The 23,882-nt window shown below is 42.0% G+C and overlaps 2 protein-coding genes across 4 annotated transcripts in view; both read left to right on the forward strand.

Annotated features, from left to right (window-relative positions):
• Nucleotides 1-17,723, forward strand: part of ttc39a (tetratricopeptide repeat domain 39A) — a 23,806-nt gene extending 6,083 nt beyond the window's left edge. Inside the window, exons 1-18 of one of the 2 annotated variants that reach the window (XM_031863852.1) lie at nt 43-255; nt 3,786-3,890; nt 8,688-8,819; nt 9,511-9,551; nt 9,703-9,770; nt 9,871-9,935; nt 10,040-10,139; nt 10,576-10,641; nt 11,519-11,627; nt 11,707-11,774; nt 11,866-11,925; nt 12,772-12,933; nt 13,495-13,586; nt 13,914-14,034; nt 14,674-14,785; nt 15,028-15,142; nt 15,378-15,494; nt 15,841-17,723. In XM_031863852.1, coding sequence (XP_031719712.1) covers nt 218-255; nt 3,786-3,890; nt 8,688-8,819; nt 9,511-9,551; nt 9,703-9,770; nt 9,871-9,935; nt 10,040-10,139; nt 10,576-10,641; nt 11,519-11,627; nt 11,707-11,774; nt 11,866-11,925; nt 12,772-12,933; nt 13,495-13,586; nt 13,914-14,034; nt 14,674-14,785; nt 15,028-15,142; nt 15,378-15,494; nt 15,841-15,955 — 1,686 coding nt within the window. In that variant the 5' untranslated portion in view covers nt 43-217 and the 3' untranslated portion in view covers nt 15,956-17,723. Of the gene's footprint in view, nt 1-42; nt 256-3,785; nt 3,891-8,687; nt 8,820-9,510; nt 9,552-9,702; nt 9,771-9,870; nt 9,936-10,039; nt 10,140-10,575; nt 10,642-11,518; nt 11,628-11,706; nt 11,775-11,865; nt 11,926-12,771; nt 12,934-13,494; nt 13,587-13,913; nt 14,035-14,673; nt 14,786-15,027; nt 15,143-15,377; nt 15,495-15,840 lie in introns of those variants that run through there. The other variant, XM_031863851.1, reaches the window with a different exon arrangement.
• Nucleotides 17,724-18,178: 455 nt separating this feature from the next.
• The window catches only part of rnf11b (ring finger protein 11b), a 12,458-nt gene continuing 6,754 nt past the window's right edge, over nt 18,179-23,882 (forward strand). Inside the window, exon 1 of one of the 2 annotated variants that reach the window (XM_031863853.1) lies at nt 18,179-18,796. In XM_031863853.1, the coding sequence (XP_031719713.1) occupies nt 18,683-18,796 (114 nt within the window). In that variant the 5' untranslated portion in view covers nt 18,179-18,682. The other variant, XM_031863854.1, reaches the window with a different exon arrangement.

Genomic DNA, 23,882 nt, shown 5'->3' on the forward strand with positions numbered 1-23,882 from the left:
TCTCTCTCTCTCTCTCTCTCTCTCTCTCTCTCTCTCTCTCTCTCTCTTTCACCCGACTGCGCTTCTGCTGCTGCTTCTGCTGTCGCTGCTGCTGCTACTGAAAGAGACGTAGATCATTACACTGCTGGAAAGGCCTCAGGCTCACACTCGGTTTTCCAGCTCTCTGTCTATCTTTCATACACACACACACACACACACCCACACACTCTTTCGCCAGATGAAAATGTCAGAAGAGGATGAGACTCCGTCAAATGGGTAAGACTCTTGCTGCCTGCTTGGTTACCGGCATTCATTCAGTCGGCCTCTGTCAGATGCTGTTCTGTGTTCTGTGTGCGTTCTAGCTGTAACACTCAGGCATGTGGACAAACTCGCTCGTGTTGTTGTAGAGGCGGCTCGGCTCTTTTGTGTCGCAGCTCAAAGCCGTGAGAGACATCTTCTACCGGCTGGAAGGTAGTGAAAGCTCTGTGAACCGCAGCTGATAAACTAATGCTTCGTCACTCTTGGAGTGAGAATGTGCATGCGTGTGTGTGTGTCTGCATTGTAAGGTTAATGAGCACATGCATGGGTGTGTATATGAATAGTGGTTGTGGGCTCAGTGTTTTTATATGCGTGTGTGTGTGTGTGTGTTTTTGTGTGGCTCGTTGATAATTATCATCATTATGCAAGTTGTTCTCTCGAGAAATCACCCCAGAATTTCAGCTGACTTGAAGTTCAGTGAAGTTATTGGGACAATGCTGCTACGCACATCCTGAACCCAGCAGACTCTCCTCATTGTGCCGGTTGTCATGCCTTTTCTTTCTGTCATATGATTGTCAATGATTCCCTCCAGTTGGAGAACATTGTCCTGTAGGCGTACTGTGTCATAATCTTTGTTCACGGATTTAGAACTGGTTTATTTTCCGTGTCTTCAGGCCTCAGATTGTCTTCAGTCTTGTTTTCCTTTCTGTCAGAAGCAGTTGAGTTCATTTCCAGCTATGAGGAAATGATGCACTGATTGTTCGCCAGCACAGGAACTCCTATTGGAGTTAATTCCCGAGTTAATTTGAAAAACAGGGAGGTTGATTTTTTTTCTCAGGTTAGATTCAACTTTATACATTGCACAGAGTAAAAGTACTGAGACAATACAATGCAGTCATGAACTGCTGGTAATTGGACCCCCAGTGTGTTCTTATGACAGTTTTCCTCAAATTCGATTTTTAAAGAGGCAGTATGTGACGTGCACGTGTACACATGCTGCTTACAGCCAAACAAAACAAACTCTCCATAATACCATAACCCCTGAATAATTATTAACAGGTGATTAGACTGAAGCAAGCGATCAAATCAACGTAGCAGGATGGTCAGAATCGTTTTCATGTGTACTGTTACATTTTGCTTTCGTTGTAGCGGGCTGACTTCTGTATAAACTTAACAGACTTACGGCAAGTTGGGGACTCATTGAGGCGAGGTTTCGCAGTAACCACCAGGCGGTGACCTCCGGTTCTGAAAAATGATCCCACTGGTTGCAAAAAGAAGTCCATTGTATAGAAGTCAATGATAAAAGGCCCCTATACTTCTCACTTGATTGAGGACAAGCTACCAAGCGAACTAGCCTGCCAAGTGTCTCCAGAGCTGCGTACGCTCACTGCTGCAACCACACTTTACCGCCTCACTGATGTGTGTTGTCACAATAACAGCTGATCATTTTCTTTTATACTAGTCAAATGACCCTTGGATAACAGTTCGATGTCCATTCTACTCCTATTCTATTTCTATGAGTGAGGGTGAATGGATATAGTCAATGCGGAGAGTCAGCACATACGACAAACCGGATGTTGATCGCTGTGCTTGCTTGCACACATGGCTGACAGTCTTCTAGTTCTTCTGTAGGCTTGTTGTTTGAAGTGAAAGTGACGGTGGGCAGTCACTGCACCTCCATTCATATACGGAGAGAAGAAAAGTGTTTCGACACATATGCAGGATGCCACTTCCCTTTAATAGCCTCCTGGCATTATTAATGTCTGATTTATTGATCCCAATATATCTCCTTGTTTTATTGTTAGTCGGATAACATGGCTGACTGTAAATTAAGTGTATTATTACAATGTGTATTGTGTGTTGTAATCATATTGGTGCTCTTCTTTTAATTATATATCATTTATTTATAACACAATACTGGTTTTCTCAGATAAACGTAGAGAGTAAAACAATTTCCCATTATTTTTCTATTCTTTCTGTTCGTTTTGGGAAATCTTGATTGTGACCTGAAGACACAAACTGAACTTGTATTTTTCGCTGACAGTAGTTGTCATTGTAAATCTCGTGCTGTTATGAGGAAGCTCAGCTTGCTGCTGGTCATATGGTGAACACAGAAGTCACCCGCATGTCATTAGCCAGAGCTGCACCACTGTGTGTGCTCCTTTATGGTGGTTGTGTGTGTGTGTGTGTGTGTGTGTGTGTGTGTGTGTGTGTGTGTGTCTTTGTGTGATAAGTGTATAGTGCCCCTGTGTTTCTAATGGGCAGGAATGTCAAGTGAATGCTGTCTGTTAGTCGCAGCTGGACGTACACATTAATCTTAGTTTTGTTTGTTCAGTTCCTGCTCTCCTATTCTTCATCATCGTTGTTTGCTGCAGACATCTGAAGGTAACACCGACTGACTGACTAACAGGGAATAATTGTCACGCTCATGTGATCAATACGGTGGCCTGGAAGCTCCAAGCACAAAACCAAACTGCATTTCAAGACGAAACTAAATAGAAATCAGGTTCCTATTTCACAAAAAAACACACATCACAAACAAATGAACAACAAAATATGCCACTTTTTCAAGAATTTCATGGTACATATACATATGATACACACGAAAATGTATCTTTCATCAGTGTTTCAGATTTACCATCAACGTCATTCATTCATGAATGTGTTTTTCACAGGCTGCGTGCTGTTCTCACAATGAAGTGAAGGAATAAAACACACACTTAAACAGATCCATTATCAGTACAGCGAGTGAAGTCAAAGAGGAGGGAGCCTTGTGATGAAGGAGTGCATGATCAGTGTGGCCCCATTAGTCAGCCGTCACGTGAGGACCATGTACGCTGTGTAATGAACTCTAAATACGCAGCAACATCATCAACAATCATTTAGAGTAGTTCAGACAGTGTACAGCAGTGAGCTCTATTTACTAGAGACAGAAATCATTCAAGGCAGCAGCAACATCCGTTCTTCTCATTTAATAAAGAGGATATTGTTCAAAAACTACTCCCTGAGCATGTATTTCTATAAAAGTGGATGGTTTTTGAATAACTGTGATTAAAGCTCGGTAATGTGCAGTTTAATGCAGCAACACTAACAGCAAAGCACTCTATTGAGCCTGTGTGCTTGTCTGGCTCAGCCTGCCTGTGTTTCTGTTTCTCTTGTGATGTAGTAGAGGAGTAGAAAGGGTTCAGTAAAGGATGTAAATAAACAGAGCCTATATAAGGATCCCAGTCTCTGTTGTAGGTCAGTGCTTGGTGACGGTATTTGTTGTAAAAGATGAGATCAGGGTCACAGCAAAAGTGAGAGAGGCAGAGTAGTTTAATTTTAAACTAAATGTCCACTTAAAGACGGTTGCTTATTTCCCCAAGCTGTGAATTTATACTGAACTTGAGTGACAGGTATTTCAAATGTATTTTTGTGCCACTTGATTTTTGCTCAATTTTGATATTTTAAGAAATCAGAACTGCTCAAGCCCCCGACTTGGCTCTGGTCAGACCTGTCGCTGGCTTCTGTTCTCATTCAGATGTTGTGTGTTTGTTCTGGTTCTGCAGGTGCTCAAGATCAGACCTGTCGCTGGCTCTGGAGGACTGCATGGCCGCCCTGGATCTGTTCCTCAGAAACGACTTTGATGAGGCGCAGGCTCGGCTTAGATCCAGGTACGAGAACCACCTGAACCACGAGCGAATACAGCTGCTGTTCTCCGCATTGACCCACCAGGCATTGTGCTTATAAAAGACAAACAGCTGATAACATGCATGCAAGCAACTGTATTTTTAGGGGTTTTTGAACCCTCAGGTGTTAGAAGGGGAAGATTTCACAGCAAAACTGCCTTCACGTGCAATAATGTTTTTTTACAGGAGACATTTTGACGTATAGACAAAACACAGGTGTAAATGATAGAACTAATGATGAAGTCCATTTAGCTGCTTCAGGCTCACTGTCACACTGTCATGGCTTACAGGGACGCCTGAACAGAACAGAGACATTGTAATGTTATTAGTAACACCTGTGCTTTTCATACTATGAAAATGGCCCATGATGTTTGTGCTAATTAGTAAATGTTAGCACGCTAAACTAATATGGTGAACATAAACATTGTAGCTGCTAAACATCAGCTTGTTAGCATTGTCACCGTGAACATGTTAGCTCTTAGCTTAAGGCACCTCTGCGGCTATAAAAAACAAACACTTCTGTCGCTTCTGTTTTGATGATGATTCAGCAAATATGGTTGCTATTACTGAATTACCTTCGTTAATTAATTACAAAGTTCCTCAGCTAATACATTCAATTGTTTGCTCGTGGGAGTCTGCGCTCCTACAAGCAAATAGATCAATTTATTTGCTCAATAGAATGTCCAAAAATTAGGAAAACTTCACTGTAAATGTTGTACGGTATAATTACTTTTTGATGCTTTGAGTTCCAATTTCAAATCAATACACAAGCAATAACCTTAAAATGTAAACACACAGTCCTGGGCACAGTAACAGATCAGAAACAGCGATACTGGTGCTCACACCAGGGAGGGCTAAAGGAACTAGTGTGTTTGCTGCTGATGCTGCTGATTAGATTATTCCATGGCCGAAAGTTTTACATGCTTCGAATGCTGCTTTGTGTCCCATTCACATGTCTCTCTCCGGGTTCACAGCCCGCCTCCAGTTTTGTATTCCAACACTAGTGTCATCAAGTTACTCCATTGTTCACCGTTCATTCTCCTCTCTAGTATCAGAAACTTCATCACATCTTCGATATTATTTTCCACCGTTTATGTACTCCTGGGTCTGCAGACCACTCCTTAGCCCCAGTTTCTTCTTTTCAGGGCCGGCATACATGAAGACAGAAGAACAGCTTCCTGTCAGCCTGCTCTGTTTTTATGACTTAGTATCATAGATTGACAGCCATTGTCAGTTTCGTGTTGTTGTTTTGGTGTGTTTAGCACTTCAAGTTTCTGAAAAGTTTAGAGTGATGTCATTTCTCTCCTTGAATTTTCTAAGCTCAGACTCAGTTTTAGACAGTTTTACATTGCAACATTACATAAATACGCTTTTGCCAAGAGACTGACCTGTTGTCATAATCATAATATGTTTTGGTATTTAGATCTGGATTTGTGAAATATTCCAACCTGGAGGGAAAATCTGTTTACATCTAACACCTCTAGCTGCTGCTACCTGAGGATTGGCAGTCCGTCAGCTCAGCGGGCGACCTCATTTTTGTCTCGATAGTCCTCCCACAGATGTCTGAGTGCTGTCTTGTGCTTTCTCAAACAGAACAAACAGAAGCTGTAAATATGATCATGTTTGTAGCTGTTTGAGCCCAGATGGTTGGATTTGACACATGCAGGAGGACAGTATGAGAGTCAGAAACCATTGTAGATTGAAATTCAAGAGATAAGACACGTCTATCCTATGGTAGTCAGGGCCTGCATGGTGATCTGGTCAGGTATTATTGTGTTGTGTTGTTTTACATTTGAATGCAGCACTTGAGGCAGGACTTTTATTTTGTTTGGCTTTTTACAAAACCCAATTACACCCAATTTGTTTCCTGTTTGCTGCACAGAGAAGAGTTTTGTGAGGAGGGCGATGGCTTGAAGCATCAGACTTATGTAATATTGTGTAAGGTGTGATGATATCTGCTGCATTGTGAGATAGATACTCTGAAAGACTGGGGGGAACATGCAGCCCTGAGGATGTGAAACACCGGCAGAACCTTCCCTCGTCCCCCTCGATGTTTGTCTGTGTTCTACTTTAGTCCATGTGTGCTTTTCTTTTTGTAATTTTCTCCTCTTTCAATTTGCTTTCCCCTTCCTCCAGCTGTGAGTCTCCATAGAATGCACACACACACACACACACACACACACACACTCTGAAACTAAAATACTGGAGACACTCTTTCAGAGAGCTTTCATCATCTGCATGTTCTTTCATCAATCTGCTTCTACCCTCACATTCCTGTTTATGGTCACTGGCAGCCTGTTCCCACATGCCCCGGGAGGAAGACAGGGTTAGCATTACAGGTTTAATACACTTACACTCACACCAACGGGTTTAAAGTCTCAAATTCTGGCTGTTACTGTCGAAGGAAATTGCGACATGCAACCTGCAGTATTTCTAATGGAAAAATATCTCAGAATTGTTTTTCAGGGAGTCAATCAATCAACTGTCATTATGGGGACGATTATCATATGCCTTATGTGGAGATGTAAGCTGGTGTATTATAAACTGTCTCACATAACTATTGAAAAATCTCTGTGAAAAGAATCAACCATCGAAATTGTATATGTTGTATTCTCTTGTGGGATGGTTTAAAGTTTTTTAAGTGCAGTGTTGTAGTTTTAAAGTGTATATTTGCTTTAATATGTCTGACCAGAGATTGTGTAGTCTAAGCTATTGTCCATGTATCAGTATCACTGCCAGTAACTCATACCACACATTATAGTCCTGTAAGCGGGGCTCTCTCTTTAAATTGCGACTCTCTGATGGGGTACAGATATTTAAGGCCCAGGCTTTAAGTTTCTCCTCCTATGAGTCGTAGCCAAGGAGCCACTGCAGACTCAACTTTGTAGAAACATGCCTGCAAGGTAGAAGGTATCCAATAGCAGGCTGAGTTTCATTTGCCAGCTCTCTGTACAAACGTGTATACATTCTTAATCTCCCATTATTCCTACCGGTCTGCCCCATTCCTCACAGCCCTAGCGGGGAGTGGAAGCAGGATGTGTACTGTAGAAGTGTGACAATGCCCTCTGTATACAATACAGCAACTGACCGTGGCGATAGATGAGCTGTGCCTGTGTCCTTCTATGACTGTTTCACGACTCCTTTTCAGAAAAGACTTTTACACTGAAAACAATTATGTATTTTGACAGAAATAAACAGTTTTGCAAGTGACACTCCTGCCTTGACCCCACTTCCTTTCCTTTAAAGTTTTTTGGGGGGCTTTTCTGCTTTATTCTGATAGCGAGAGTGACAGACAGGAAAGTCATGGGAGGGAGAGGGGAGGACATGCAGCAAAGGCCACAGGCCAGACTTCATTCAGAGCCACTGCAATAAGGGACTGAGCCTTAGGTGTACGCACCAGTGAGCCACCAGGGCGCCGCCATCACTTCCTAATTGTTACTAGCACAGAACTGACAACATGATGCAGATGCACACCTGCGTTTCTTGTAGGAAGTACAAAACAACTGTTCCTTTGCATCATGGAACGTTATGGTGAAAATGTGTGGGACACCTGGCGTCAGTGCTGTCCGACTGGTTAGGACCTTTGTGCTGATTGGAAAATATCTGAGTGCTGCTGTGAAATATTTGGAATTCTCAGCCGCTTTTAGCACGACTACAAGCAATTCAATTAACCTCACTGCTCCGTCTTAACAAGTTTCTCGGCTTGAGTTTGAGCTCTCGTCTTGCATAAGCCGGACACAATGGAAATGAAAGGCAGGCAAATCTCTCTGCTTCTACCTCCGCCTTCTCTGACTCTCTGCTGTGTGCTTACTTGTTGTAAGTTGATTCTTGATCACTGATTGGTCACTTGACGAGAATGAATACTATTTATCCCCTCAGGTGAAGAACTCTACTCTCTGAATACTTTTAAAACCCTGATTTATCGCTGCAGTTTCATGACCCTGTTAGACTAAAAACTACACGCATTATACAACTTTCACATTTGTCTTTCTTCTCTTTATCAAATATATGTAAAAGTGAAGTGAAAGAGCAACACGTCGGTGTGTCTTTGTGCTCTTTTTCCATAGGTTGAAAAATATGTTTGTGCAAATTAAGTTTCCAGTTATTAAGAGGACTGGTTGGAGCTCAAAGTGACATCACAAAGGCTGGTCACATGAGTCAGTCTGTGGTGAATAGCAGTGAAATATTAGTGACACAGACCGACAGCATTCTCCTCGAACACACCTCTGCCTTTATGTTTTACTTACATTATTCTGCCTTTCCTTTGTGCGTGTGAGTACTTCTACAATACACAGCTACATACAGAGTGCTATTTAAACCACGCATGTTCGTCCATAGGGACCTCTAAAATCAATCCAAAATGAAAGAGCTTTAAGTAATTTGTTCCTGTACTGGCTTAAAACTGGAACATCAAGCTATTTTAACTGGAACAACAAGTACATCTACTGGAAAAATGTGTGAGGCATCTAACACTTTTACTCCTCCTTCATCTCTTTAAACCTGCAAGACGCAGTTTAAACACAGGGTGTGACGTGACATGTAACAACAACTGCAGGTATAAATAGACTAATTGTTTTTCTTTCATCGTGTGTAGTGGTGTGGCTTAAGTCATCCATGTATTCAATCACATGTCTGTCTTGATCGATCTCTTTAATCAAACAAAATGTTTGTCTCACGTCTTCGTCATCTCTTTCAGCACACTAGGGCTGATCGTTTGACATCTTTAAACTTCCTCTTGCAATATATAAAAACAAAAAACATTGTGTGTTGTCTTTTCAACAGAACCAAAGACAGCATGTACCACGCTCTGACCTATGCCACCATCCTGGAGATGCAGGCCATGATGACATTTGACCCCCAACACATCCAGACTGCAGGAAACACCATGAAAGAGGCCCAGGCCATCTGTCAGCGGTGAGACTTCCCCACAACACCGGAGTGTAATAATGCCCCAATGACCAGCGGATAAACTGTGACAGGGTTGTTTTTTTACTTCCTCTCCAGTCAGCTGCAGAAGTGAATTTTGTCTCTTGTAAGCCATTCGGACCAGAGTCAAAGCCAGTTTAGTTCCAAACTAAAAATTTCGATTTTTGAAGATACATCTCATTAATTTTTTCGTAATAAAAACTGATGAGAGTGACGTTGCTCAAACATTTAGACATTAAGACACACAACACACTAGCAACGTTGTACCAAAACCAGAGAACATGCTGAGATCATCCAGACTCACTGGCTGAAGGAATGTCACAAATGTTTGTCAATTACTGCTGGAGCCGCTATGAGAATCTGTCATGACTCAGCGCTGGACTAATCGTACATCTCAACACCCACTCTTCTTCAGACCAAAAACTGATCCGAGGTCAGAGCTGCAGTTTTCCTTTTAAATGTTGTGACTGTTTATAGGAGACTTAATGCACGGTCAGCACCTTGTTGTAACTTCACCCGGCAGCAGCTCAGCATCCTGTGAAAGAGGCTGAGTCACTGATTTGCATAGAAATAAGATAAGGCTTGTGCTGTGCTGCTGAAAAACAATCCTGAAGATTTTCAGCGGAACGAGCCCGCTAAACACTCATGATGGTTTTGCATTTTGTGCTTCCTCAATCAGGCAACGCAAGAAGTCGAGCTTCTCCAAGAACTTCACAGAAGGTCAGTAAAGCCCTGTGCTGACGGGATGAGTCCAATGTGTCGCCGGAATTCATTAGAACAGATGGCGCATGTGTTTGTGTGTTTTGAATGTATGTGTGTTTGGCCATTGCTCGGATTCGAGATAACTGTGACGTAATGCTTTTCTCCTCAGAGGAGCTTCACGCTGAAGTTTGCTACGCTGAGTGTCTCCTGCAGAGGGCAGCACTCACCTTCCTTCAGGTCAGGATAACACAGACAGCCTGCCACTGAATCTGACACCTCTGATGCTTTTCATGTTTCTTTAAACTCCTTCTCTTACCTCTCCTGCTCTCTTGTTCAGGATGAAAACATGATCAGTTTCATCAAAGGGGGAATCAAAGTCAGGAACAGCTACCAGACATACAAGTGAGAATCTTAAATCCAGCAGACCTTTTTTCTCTCTCCCCCATCACCTTGTAAAGCCCTGCGGTTTCCCTGTTTAATCTGCTTCCTTTACCTTTGCCCCACAGAGAGCTTCACACAATCCTCCAGTCTTCTGGATACTCTCACGGTCAGAATCACGGCCATTTTGAGGGTGGCGTTAAACTGGGAGTCGGAGCCTTTAATCTAGTAAGTAGAAGGCTGAATGTCTGCATTTGTTGTCATACATGGGTCAAAGAAAAGGTGATCGCATCATGAATTGTGGGACACAGGTCTTCCAGAGAGTATCAAGCCTGAACTATATGAATTAAACAGAAGCACACAAAGAGCAAAATATGAATATATAGCAAGATCAGCTGAGATTTAACAAGCAGTGTGTTTTGCGTTTAGTGCTCCTCATTTCCACGTGTTCTTGTTGTTGTTCACCTGTTCCACTTATTTGCAGTAGAAGTAGGTTGGAAGACATCTGTAATTACTGGACAACCTGTGGCCCTTTTACAGTATGTTTATGAAAGTCAAGATCATATGTTTGGAGACCACTGGTGTCCGAATGACAAAGAAAGGAGGAGGACTCTGTAATCCTGCTGCTGGCCTTTCAATTGCACTGCTTGTCTACTTCCTGCAGATGATTTCCATGTTGCCCACGCGGACGCTCAAGCTGATGGAGTTTGTCGGTTTCACTGGTAATAAGGTGAGATCTGCTGACATGTGAGCGCCATTTATGGCTGAAAGAAGGAGCAGCGGGCAGGACTGAGGGTGTAATGGGTCGAGTCAGAGATGTTTGACAGGGGAGGGATTGTTCAGTGATGTGGGAAGTGCTGGGTCTTTGCTGTTAACAATGAGAAGTGCATGTGGAAGGCGTAAATTGTATCTGTAATTTCAGCTTTGCTGGTGCATTGATTCATAGTAAATCCTTCCTGTTATTAGTGGTGTAACTATATGACTAGTACTGAGTTGACAGTGCTGAACCTGACACGTATAGTGAAACCAAACTTTTACAACTTGATAGGTGAATGGCTGAGATATTGCTTTGATCGTGGTAACTTATGACTGTACCATTTCTCTGGATTACAACTTCCTTTTATTCATTGTTGAGCTAAAAGAAATGTTTTTATTTTTTGATTCTGTCACCGTTAATTTGTCTTATGTAGCCACCAAACAAAATAATCTGAAAAGTGATGCTATTCAGCATTTAGGTCCAAATATCGCTTTGGGTATTATTCTCATAATTTGATTAATTTATCTTCCATGCTTGTATATCCTGTATATATATATATATATGCATATTTGCATATGTTGCAGAAAAGCCTATCTGTGGCATTTGATCTTGGTTCAGATTGGATGCCTAAAAGTACTCTGGTAGACAAGCAGCTTTTGCTTATCCTTCAGCACAAACTTAATAAGAAAACTACACTATATAGTTCTTGCCTCTGTAATTTTCCTGCACAGAAAAGGTCTTCAAATTGCGTGGTGTTTGCAGCTTTCACCAGCAGATCTTCCCGGAAATGATGCAAAATTGAAACAACTCTTATTTGCACGTCTGTGTGTGTGTGTGTTTGTTCATGCAGGAGTTTGGTCTTCAGCAGCTTCTGGAGGGCTCCGCAGAAAACACATTCAGGTCCTTTCTTTGTAACATGCTGCTGCTCTGCTATCACACCTTCATGAGCTTCATACTTGGTGAGACACACATGCGGCTGCAACCAACCTCAAAAACAGGCAAAGATCTGAACTGGTTTTATTATGTTTTGTCTCGCAGGCACTGGAGAAGGAGATGTTGAAGATGCAGAGAAACTGTTGCAGCCATATCTCCAAAAATATCCTCAGGTTTGCCAGAATTAAACAAACAAAACAAAAACAAAAAATCCTGCACAGTTAGAATTGTTGCCAAACATACTGTGGCTGGTGTTCTTCCTAGGGATCCATCTTCTTGTTCTTCGCTGGTCGAATAGAAGAGATCAAAGGCAACTTGGATGCTGTGAGTGCTCGACATTTCTGCACACAGACAAAACAATCCACATTCAGCACTGCACATCTCATGTAGATTGTTTTTGTTTTTAATGCATCATGCATTACAAATGTATTGAAGTTTGTTAGCCTCTATTTGAATTTAAGTGCAAGAGTAAAATGATGAAAAAAAGTGTAAAAGGATGTGGTCATCTTTTTACTGAGAACTGTTTTGTTTGTGAGTCTGCCTTCCTGGAAGACTATGCCACAGCAAACCCCGCTCCTTTGTGACCGCTGATGTATTGTCATCTTTTAATCATGATAATTGTCCGCACGCATTTCACAAATACTTAATGAATGGTGCATTTGGGTTTATCTTGCAAAGCAAACTTTGTAGGGTTGATCACACGTGTGTGTTTGTGTCCTGCTTTGCATTTCAAAATGTCAGTTTAATGTGTATGAACATTTGCCACTGCTACAACTTTTCTACTGCATTACATATGTATATTAAAAGAGAATTCACATCTAGCACCGGATCACATTTTGCCCCCTGCTAAAGGAACAAGTGCAAGAATAATATAAAATGAAAAGAATCACCTTCCACATACTAATACTGTATGGCTATAATTATTTCTACGATATGGCAGTAGCAACAGGAAAGGAAGACATTTATGTCACTTCTTCCAATCTTAACGTCCTTCAACTGATTTTGTCCTCATCGACAGATAAAGTAAACAAAACGTGGCCCTCTGTGTCCTCTACACATAATCATCGACCCATTCAAACATGATTTGTGTCGAGCCGCTCGCCACACATGAGCTTTCACACTGAATATGTTTTAAGAAGGTGAGATCCGAAATGGTTTGTATTTTTTCAGGCTATCAAGCGCTTTGAGGAGTGCTGCGAGGTCCAGCAGCAGTGGAAGCAGTTCCACCACATGTGTTACTGGGAGCTGATGTGGTGCTTCACATACAAGAGGCACTGGAAGATGGCCTACTTCTACGCCGACCTGCTCAGCAAGGAGAACACTTGGTCCAAGGTGGGCCACCGGGGTGTGGGATTTGACGTCAATCTTATTCTTCGTGTAGCGGAAAAATTTGGATTTATCAAATTATTTAAAGCGGTTTTCATGAACAGAAATGTTGTTGACCTTTTTCTCAGCTTCTCGAGTAACATGTAATCATTCTAAGATAAATATCACCAGCACGTTGAGCGTCTCGGGGGTTGTGACCCACACCTTAAAAACAAATTGCTCCCCGGTTCAATTCTAGGGGGCGCACTTAAGTTGTAAGTCAGTCCCTCTCTCTGGCAGCAACAATATACAAAGCATAATACAATTCAATGTATGATCGTGATGGTGAAAAAAACCTGTTAAATATTTTGTACTATTTAGAGAGACAGAAAGCCTTATCAGCAGCTTGTAGTGGCTTGTCATATTATTATTATGATATATAATAAATGTCTTAAAATCAAACTAAAGACTTGTGCAAGCCTGGCCTGACTCTCTAAATTCTACACAGTCACAGTTTTTTTCTCTCCTTATCTCATTTATAAGGGAAAGATGGAATTGCAGTAGTAACCTCTTCTTTCCTTCCTTCAGGCTACTTATGCGTATATGAAAGCAGCATACCTCAGCATGCTGACTCCGGATGATTGCCTAACCTTCGGGGAGACTGCGTTCACTCTGTTCAGGTGTGAGCTAAGAGCTTAGGCGCTACTAAAAATACTTGCAGCAACCACAGTGAAATAGAGATGATTCACTGTGACAGCTTAACAGTTATATCTGTGATACCATCTCTTCTTCTGGGATAAGGCTGTCTTTGGTGTCAATATGTTCATAAATGTTTTACAAGTGTTTTATTGATGGTAGCACAGCATCAAAAATGCTCCACCAATTGAACATTTGATTGGTCAATCACATTTTTAAGCAGGTGTGTAAGAACTTGTGGAAAGTTAACTGTAAGTCAAATATTTTCTCCATAATACTGATACGTATGTGTATACTTTATTATATTTCAGGCAGGTCCCAGGGCTGAAGCAGAAGATAGCGGGGAAATCTTTACCAACCGAGAAGTTTGCTATCAGGAAAGCCCGTCGCTACCTTGCAGAAAACCCAATTCCTCTTCCCGCTCCTCCACTGGTCAGTACTGGACGAGGCTTTTTGCCATGTCGCACCGCTTTACTTGTAGCATGACTGGATGCGTACACAGTATCAGTAACATTTTAGTAGTTTTGTTTCACAAAGGCTTTGTCCTATAACAAGCTCTGTCAACCTCATGCTGACATTTTGCATGCTGGATGTTTCAATCAGGAGGGAGCTACCAGCCCCTCCTGGTCAGGCTGTATAAATAGCTGTTATATTGTATAAAACCTGCTATCCACAAAGTCAGCAGCAGGGCGACGAGTTAAAGAGGAAACTCTGTGCTCACAGAACCAGGGTTAAGAGGTACAACATTTGTTCTGTTTCACAGAGATTTCAGCCTGTAACAAAGGCTGTGGAAGGTTGACAGAGAACAATGCTCAATGACTGTATGAATGTATGAAATAGATAAACCTAACACTATGAGCAAAGGTGGAGACCTCTAACTTTGTTATTCTGGCACTCCTTGAGTTGCTGACATTGTGGCTAGCAGGTTATTGTACCGTAGGCATTTTTTAAAAGCTCCGACTGAATAACCTTTGTTTAAGTCAAATTCATAAAGAGAGCTGAGCTTTGTCACAAAGAAAATACTTTTTAATGTTTGCCTCTATCAATGATATTCGTATTTGTGTTGTCTAGGAGATGATGTACATCTGGAACGGCTACACAGTCATTGGAAAACACAAAGACCTGACCGAAGGCATGCTGAAAACACTGAGCGAGGCTCAAGCTAAACTTGACAGCACCCCAAGTATGAAAAATGATTTACTAGAACCAAGAGGATCATTGTAATGAATGATCATTTACTTTCTGTTGATATTCATTTGCTAACATGAATTGCCTTTATATTAGATGCTATACTGATGCTACGTTTACTGTGTGCATGTCAGAGAATTATATAATCTTTAGATATAATCCTTCTGTTTGTCCAGAATTACTGTACCTTTTTTTTTTGGTAATCTGTTTTGTAATCTGTCCTGTTGTGTTTTTCAGGGTCGGAGTTCACCGTAGATGACCAGTGTCTCCTGAGCCTCTTGAAGGGACTGTGTCTCAAACACCTGGGGCATCAAGAGGAAGCCGAACACTACTTTACGCTCGTCCTCTGCAAGTAAGCCTCTCTCAGTAATGTGCACAGACATGTACAGTATATGCACGCTCAACCAAACCAGAAAACAGATGCTCTAGTTTCACCAGTTAGCCTGATCATATTTGTTGCGCATCCTCTGATGATAATAGGCGGTTCTGTTTTAAAACAAACAAACTGCACAACAGTTGGAGGGCATCTTATTTCCTACTGGCTTCACCTCCATACTGTGACCACTGTGTTTTGACATTATCCGCAGTGAGTCTCAGATCAGGTACGACCACTACCTGGTTCCTAATGCCCTGCTGGAGCATGGCCTGCTGTGTCTGGAGCAAGGCAAGAAAGCTGAAGCTATCAGACTCCTAGAAACTGCAAAGTAAGTCTATCAACCAGCAGAACATATTCAAATCGTCTCTGCTCGCAAAGAAGCTTTTTGAATCAAAGGTTCTCCACTTTTTCACACAGTGTGTATACCTACAAGTCATCACTCTGACATTGTTTTTAAAATTAAAAATGCCACAATAATTATTCTTTGTGGTTTTCAATAAATCGTACAATGAGTGTTTGAATAAATGACAAGGTTTGCGTGTACCTGATTGTAAACCCTCCTTATGATTCATGGGTTTCATGTAAGACAAGGAATTAGATTGAGATTTACCCCTGGGGCTATTTTTTGATTGTGTTGTTTACTCTGTAAACAACTACTCTTTACTCTGTTTCAGGCAAAATTACAAGCACTACTCGATGGAATCACGGACACACTTCCGTATTCAGGCTGCTCTGCACAAGGCCAAGGGCCCCGGGGAGAACGGCATCCATGTTGCCTCCAGCCCATAACAGACAGAGGAGGGCACACTAGAGCAGAGACAGCTTTCTCTGACTGTAGTCCCACAATTTTACACTCCGCCCAACCCAGCCCCGCCCATTCATCAGAAGGGTAAAAGAAGATGGATGCTTGTTTTCCTCATGTGTGTTGCCCTTTCGGGCGACTGCAACTCTGTGCGGCCCTGACTGGATAAGGCAGGTTTGCTACGTCCTTTTTCAGAGATATAAATTATGTTTTGAGAAATGTGCCTATATTTATGAAACAGTACTTCTAGCAGGCTTGATTGTCTAGCACAGTGGCCCCCCATGAGGGGAGCACAAAGGTAGGAAACAAGGTGACATTTGTGTAGTTTATACTGCAGATTGCCTCCACTACTACCCCAGGATAAAAATGTGCCCAGTTCAGGGTGGTGTCCCAAATACCCCCCATATAAATTACCGACACTAACTAAGCTCTCCCACCAATTTTAATATATTTTAAAGATTATTGATGGGAGATTATGTGTTTGACATCAGGTACATATCATATCATCAGACTATGAGATTGTGGAACAGTTGAAAGGTTTCACCTGTATTTAGATATTTGATCAAAAACCAATATGACCGAAATAGATTAACATTATTTATATGTTGGATTCACTTTAACACTCTATAAACTGTGGTTCATTGTGTTTCTCAGAGTGAGTAAACATTTTATTGTTTCTTTTACATTTTTTCCTTTCCTTGAAACATATTGAAATATTTCAAATTTCTTCATGTGGAACATTTTATTTCAGTCTCCTTCTGAAGAAATAATTACATCTGCAATCCTGTCGTATTTACATTCACATGTAATGGCTTTTGCACAGAGCTTTGTAAATCAGCCAGCCGTCAAGAGAATCAGAGTCAAAGAATCAGAGTTGCAGTGAGAGTTGTTCTTTACATTTATATATTGTAAATGGCACCTTTTACACGAATTGTCCCGTTTTAAGAGGACAGATGAATGTGTCTTTTAGAAAGGCAGACTCCCTCCTTTTCTCCTCCTGGCTTGTGGGACAGGCTCCAACAGTACTTGAGCTTGAACAAATAGGCCATTCATGCTGAGCAGCGAAGGACTGCGTGCTTGTCCGCCTGTTGCATCTTTAGTGAGTAAAGAAGCTCTGAACGGGAACCACCACAGTCTTCCTGCTTTATGTCCTCTGCTGCTCCTGTATCTGCCATGCTTGACTACAACCACCTATCAAGGGACATGGACCTCTAAACCACGCTCAAATAATAATCTGTATATGAACAAACACTTGTAATGATTGATGATAAGACAGAAAGGGGTCACCTCTAATCGTGTTGGTGCCATGGTTATTTAAAGGGCTGTGTCTCAGCAACAGTGTCTAAAACCTGAAAACTCAGATGGTGTCTCAAGTATTGGAATAAGAGCACTGCTGATTTATTCATGATTAGATGAAGGTTTGGGATTCAAGACGATGACTAGAAGTCAGTATAATTTTTTAATGGTGAAGGAAATGTACTTTCAATATAGTTTTAACAGCTCTCCTGAATATTTAGGTAAAAAAATATATTTAATTTACTGATAATTGATTCAATTTATTTTCTTTTTTCAATTTAGTTTTGCAGATATAACTGAAAGAAACGCTAACCAAATGTAGTGGCATTGTGATGTTTACAATCTGCGTATTTTATTGGGCACGGCTACTACTGAGCAGAATGACATTCCTGTACATACTGAATGTTTCTATTGTAATATAAGATGATATGATGATAAGCAACTAAAAAACAAATGCCATTTTGTGTCGGTTTTTTTTGTCATTTGTGCACCACAAAAACAGCACACAATACAATGTGTACAGTACAAAGTGGTATTATTTACAGGACAAAGAGAATACTGCTTGCTTGCAAATCATTGCACTCTTTGTTCTCATACGTGTGATCTAATCCTCCAGATACAGTTAAGTCATTTCTTCTTGTTGATGTGCAAGGTATTGGTAGCCAGAGATAAGAAGACAGTGGGTGTTGGAATATTATAGACATCATATTAAATTGGAAATAAAGACGTATGCAATTGAGTAGCAACAGACAGAAATATTTCGAGGCCAGTACTGGTAATAGGAAAACCTGGCTTGAAATTGCAATCACAAAGACTCATTTATCGATTTTAGCTCTGTGTTTATGTTTCAGCAAAGGGCAACGTGATCTCGAATCTGATTGGCTGCCAACAAGAGCTTGCTGGATGTAGCTGTACGCTCATTGGTTGGTTGGATGAAAGGGTGGGGCTTCGTGTTGCTACTTCGCCACCTTTTGTCGTTCTTCAGCAGCTGCAAACGGGAAAGTCCCTGACGTCTATGAAGCTTTCAGACAGCAACACTGCAGTGAGGTTTTGTCGTTTTAAATGAAGGATATTCGTATGTTCTTCATCTCGCTAATACAACATCCTGTGAGGTTGTTTCCGTCGTACAACTTCAGCAAACCGAGTATAGATGCTCTCGAGGGCTAGCTTTTTGTGCGAGCTAGCTAGTTCTTTGTGTGGCTAACTGCTAGCTGAGGTAATGTTGTTGTTGTTGAACTGAGCAGCCCTCCCGCCGTCTGGGAGAGCGGATTCATCAGCTGTGTATGGAGAAACGCCTTCTCTCGCCTGCTGACATTTATCTGTGACAGTGGCCCGTCGCATCCCGCTGTGTAACGTTAGTAAAAGCGACAGCGAGAGACGGGGAGAGAGACAGAGAGTTCCACCGAAGAGGTAAAGAGATGGGAAACTGTCTGAAATCTCCGACCTCGGATGATATTTCTCTGCTCCATGAATCCCAGTCGGACCGGGCCAGCTACGGAGACCCGGACCAGGAGCCACCGCCCCCCTATCAGGTAACTGACCAACTGTTTGGACGGACCACAACACGACCAGCTAGTCGTTGTGTTTTGGAGATCAAAACACAATAATAATCAAATCCATGAAATGTCTGAAGTTGAGATGATGTCGTCCTGACGTGTCTGGCCCAGTAATGCTCTGCTGTCTGTAGCCGATAGAAAAGGGAAGAAGACACACCAAGGGGTTTGACAACAATAACTCTTGGCCTGAAACCCAGCCCACTGACCCCGCCATGGCTTTGATACTAATCCGCTTTGTTACATCCGAAGGTCTTTGTCTACCGTTTCCCTGAAGTCACATTATGATTCACCCTTATGACAGCAGCACGATATCATCATTTGCAATACTTTTCATTCAAACACACTGAACCATGTAGCTGTGGCTCATATTAAATGGAGATGATCTAAGACATCTATTGTGGGCTGTAGTTCACTGAATCATTTATTTCAATTGACTGGAAACGAGCCCCAGCTCTCTATTAAACAGACAGTTTGGTAGCTTTGTAAAATAGTGTCTCTCATAACTTCCTCAGCTGCTTCTTTCCCAGGTCCCCTCAGGAGCAGCTTGTTTGTCTGGTGTCCTTATTTCCGGAATTAGATCGTCTGCAAACAGACCTGGTCATGTGTAGCCATAAATATGATTCATGGTGTCACCCTTCTCTTGTGTGTGTTGTTATGTTGAGAGGCGGCTGGTATGAGTTATGTAAGGCCTTAGCAGAGAGTTCTCCTGTTACTAGGTTAAGCCTTATCTGTAGATTTAAGTGTTTTACAACATGGGAAACTAAAGGTGGTCTCTGGTCACGAGAGCTTTTATTTTAGAAAACTACTTAATTCTGTAACTATTTGCAAGAGAGGGGGACACATTTGCACCACTGTCTTTTTAAAAATGTTCCTAATTGTTTAACTGGATTCTAAAATGCTTGACTTTCTATTCATGAATAGGTACTAAGACTAGATGTTAAGATGTCAGATGGATCATTTAAAATGTCATAAACACAGATTATTCATTTCCCCTTTTGTAGATCTAACCATGACCAGAACATCTCCGGCTGTTGGCTCAATGGTATTTTTTGGTTCCTTATAGATCTCACTTTATCACCTTTATTGGTGAGGTCAGTGTGGTGCTTCATTATTTTCATTACCAACACATTTCTTTAAAAGACCAATAATGGATATATCTTTTTTTCCTTTCTTTGTTTATGTATTAAAGTCAGTCTTAAAAGCTGCAATCACATCGACAGGACATGGGAAATAGCCAAAAGTTTCCGATTACTAGACTTATATGTATGTTATTTACTTGTTTTTATGTAGCACATGGGTATCACACACTACATTGTCATGTCTTACATGAGAGGCACAAACTGAGGTTAGGGCAGTGCATGGAAACTTAAAACTTCCTGGTAACATTTTAGGTTCCTAACCGTAGTCGTTGTCATTTAGTATTAGTGGAATGTCACCCGACAGAGGCCCTGCATCAGAGTCAGTCAAAGATACTATCTGAACGGGGCCAGGAGTCCTTGGTATGCTTCCATCTCCAGGTTGCTACGAATATGTCATGTCTGGCACACAACGGTGTGTAATTAGGCCAAAGCAGCCAGCTCTGATATAATTGGAGCGGTGCTGTAATGAACGGCACAAACATTGCTTAGTTTCTTTGGAAGAGCTCTAACTAAGCTTTCAGTTGGGTTGAGAGAATCTGTGAGTAGTTTGTTTGTATTGACAGTTTCACAAGAGGGAGAACTCATAAAAACCTACTTATAATGGGCTCTTTCAGACCTGCCAGCTCTTTTCTCCCCGGTGACCACGGTAATCACCACCTTTGCCATCTGAACCCAGCCTGAGAACACGGCACACATTTTTCGTGTGCTTGCAGTACAGATTAACACACTTTGGAAGCGCTGCTTAAAGGCGACTAAAGGCTCCACTATACTCAACTTGAAATTGAATTTGGAGTTTTTCTTAAAAGCTGTTAAGTATGGACCTGTGTGTAAAGGCCAGTGTTCTCACTGTGCCGGTGAACAAGTGAGGTTTTGCTACTCGTGGTGAAAAACATGATGCCAGAAATCCCATCTGTGACATCCAAAACAAAGAAGAGCTCTGGCTGGGATTAAGCTACAGAAAGACAGACAATGACTCAAATCCAAGCCTGTTATTGTTTCTACATCCCCAAAAAACAAGCAAGGGAGATGGGTGGATGCATTATTTTTAATGTTGAGTAACAAATTAGGACATCCATTATGTCATCATGCGACCCATCCTATAAAAAATACAATAAAGTCACAGAATATTTAACACATCACCGTTTATTTCTTTTAAGTTTTGTATTTTAAGCCCTGAATTCTGGGGTGTTCTGACTTGAATGCAGTCGAGATGCCGTGGAAGGAACATACGTGGACGGTTCATGCTCAAAAATGCTCCAATGAGGCTGAATTGAAGCAATTCTGTGAAGAAGAGTGAGCCAACATTCCTCTACAGTGACGTGAAAGACTGATGACCACTTATCAGATATGTCGGTTGCAGTTGCTGAAGGTGGCACAGTCGGTCATAAAGATAACGGGGTCAATCGCTTTTTTCCCCATAAGTGATATAGGTGTTGGATAACGTGTGTCCTGTTCCTGTTGTTGAACTGTTGTAGATCCCTGGGCATTCAGGGAGTGAGTTTAATTCAAACATGTAGTAAATACTTGTTATACTATTACTGACTATCCTAGGAAATGCTTACAGGTACAAGGGGACACACATTTCTGTTCTTGGCCCCCTCATTCTACAGAGGCAGTAAAACAGGGTGTGAAAGAGAATATTGCAGTCCATGTAGCTATGGTGTGCATAGAATGGGTGGAAGGGTGACTGTTGAAAGCTAAGACTTAAAGTGGATGAGATCAGCTCTGAGCCAACCACTTAGGCTAGTGGGCCATTTAATGTCTCGTCAAAAATGATTTCAAAGTGAGCGTGTGTGTGTGTGTGTGTGTGAGTGAGTCGGGTTCATGTTTGTTGTCGTTCTCAACCGGGGAGGCTTCAAAGCAGAGTGAGGTTCTGTTTGTGCTCCTAATACTGTGATGGCTGCGGTTGTGAAGTGTATGCCTGTGTATCGAGTGCAGTGATTTGGAAAGCAGCTGGTGAGACGAGTGCTGACTCATCGCTGTGGGACTGGGCTGTGGGAGATAAGCCCCCCCTGTGTGTTGGCATTTGAGTGTGTGTGTCTGTGTCTGTGTGTGTGTGCCCGCCCCCCTGGTACTGCTTGTAATGCCCCTGTCTCGGACACAAGTCTCAGAGATGGGAGCAGTGACAGGAGTTTTCATTGATTACATTCAGTTTGGCACAAAGGCCTTTATGCTGCTGTGACATCTAGCGTCACGGCCAAACTTCATTGGCTGGAACACCTTGCAGACTTTAAAAGATTCACTGGGCTTGTGTGTGTGTGTGTGTGTGCATGTGGCTGAACTTGGTCTTTCTCAATACACTTCGGCCTTTTCCCACCGTTTCTCTCACTTTTGGAGGCCTAAGAGGGTAAGAAATGATTTAAAACATGTCAAATAAGCTCCTGCTGCTCTGCACAAAAACAGGGCCAGGTCTACTTTCAGATGGTTGAGTAGACCAGGGGTTACACACACACACACACACACACACACACACACACACACACACACACAACTGAAAAGCACAGATTCTGTCAACCACCTGCCTTTGCCATCAAGATGAAAGGGCTTGCAGTCAGCATTTTGGTTTGGGCTCAGCCAGCTTGGTCAGATGAAATGGGGAGAAAAAGTTTGCTGTAGAGGTTGTTTATAATTAGCTGTCAAACCTGGAGTGTTGACGTGGGAGAGCGCAGCAGATGGGAAGAACCGACTGAGACGGTCTGGAAAAAAAGGGCCGCTTTTCAGCTCTCAAGCAGACTTTTGGCATGAATGCAAAAGTTCAACCACGATAGAAATCCGTCTTCTGGCCGTGAAGGAGCCGATCAGCCATTTGTATGAGTGACGTATGTATTAATAATGTGGTAACGAGGCTACTCCCTCTTTATATTACACTGTGTTACTGTTTCCGTTTGTCTTTATTCTTGGCGTGAGGAGGGTATGCAATATCAGCTGATGGTATATTTTGTGGCTGTAGTTTCTGCCGTGTAGCTACCAAAAATCTATCTTTATCGGCCAATATGGAAAATGTGTTTACCCAAACTACACTTGTAGATGAGCTACTTAGGCTACCTGTTAGTATTGACTGTCTTCTTCATGGTTCATAAGGCCTTTTCTGTTCTTTGTAATAATGCTATTCTATTCCCTTTGACCTGTTTAGCATGGCTGGTGTGCAGGTGCCTCCATTTAAATGAGCATTCTTGTATGTCATGCTACAATCAGGGAAGGCCGGAAAAGAATGCTGCTTCCTCACTGTGTTCAGGCATGATTAAGTCAATTCAATCACACATAGTGTTGTTGTTTTTTAGCTTAGTATGCCAGTGATGTACGTACCCCATCAGAGAGCCCCTTGAGACCGATTACCTACAGTCTCGACCTCATATGGTAACAGAAACATTGGGGGTGTGGACAAACGAGCCATTGTACTGCAGTTCAGACTCTTGGTCTGTGGGCTTTGGCTGACACACAGCCACATAGCGGGTTGCTGTTCCTGAGCACACACCACAATGACCAACACTCTTTTGTTTCCGCAACTCACTCTCACATTTTAGTTCTCGTCTTCCTTCGAATGACAGTTGGCGGCCCTGGCTCACATGATCGAGTTGGTTTTTAGTCCTTTTATTACAGCGGTAGAACTTAGTGAAAGGCTGTTTATATAATATCCGATACTTGTTTTGATTGGCGGATGCTCCTCTGGCATGATAAGCTTGTAAATATTGGTCAAATAAATACAAATGTTTTTTAAGATTGGCGTTTATTATTTAATTTCATAAATACTAGGGTTAATACTCTTGAAGTAAGGAACACATTATCGATCACGATCACGTTAACACAACTCATCCAGCGATGCCAATATCCTCCCATTGTTGTCCTTGTTGCATGTTTGTGTGATGATCCGAGTGCGTGTGTGTGTGTGTGTGTGTGTGTGTGTGTGTGTGTGTGTGTGTGTG

The sequence above is a fragment of the Anarrhichthys ocellatus genome, unplaced genomic scaffold (genome assembly GCF_004355925.1).
Source record: "Anarrhichthys ocellatus isolate YVR2014 unplaced genomic scaffold, GSC_Weel_1.0 scaffold30, whole genome shotgun sequence".
Classification (NCBI taxonomy): domain Eukaryota; kingdom Metazoa; phylum Chordata; class Actinopteri; order Perciformes; family Anarhichadidae; genus Anarrhichthys; species Anarrhichthys ocellatus.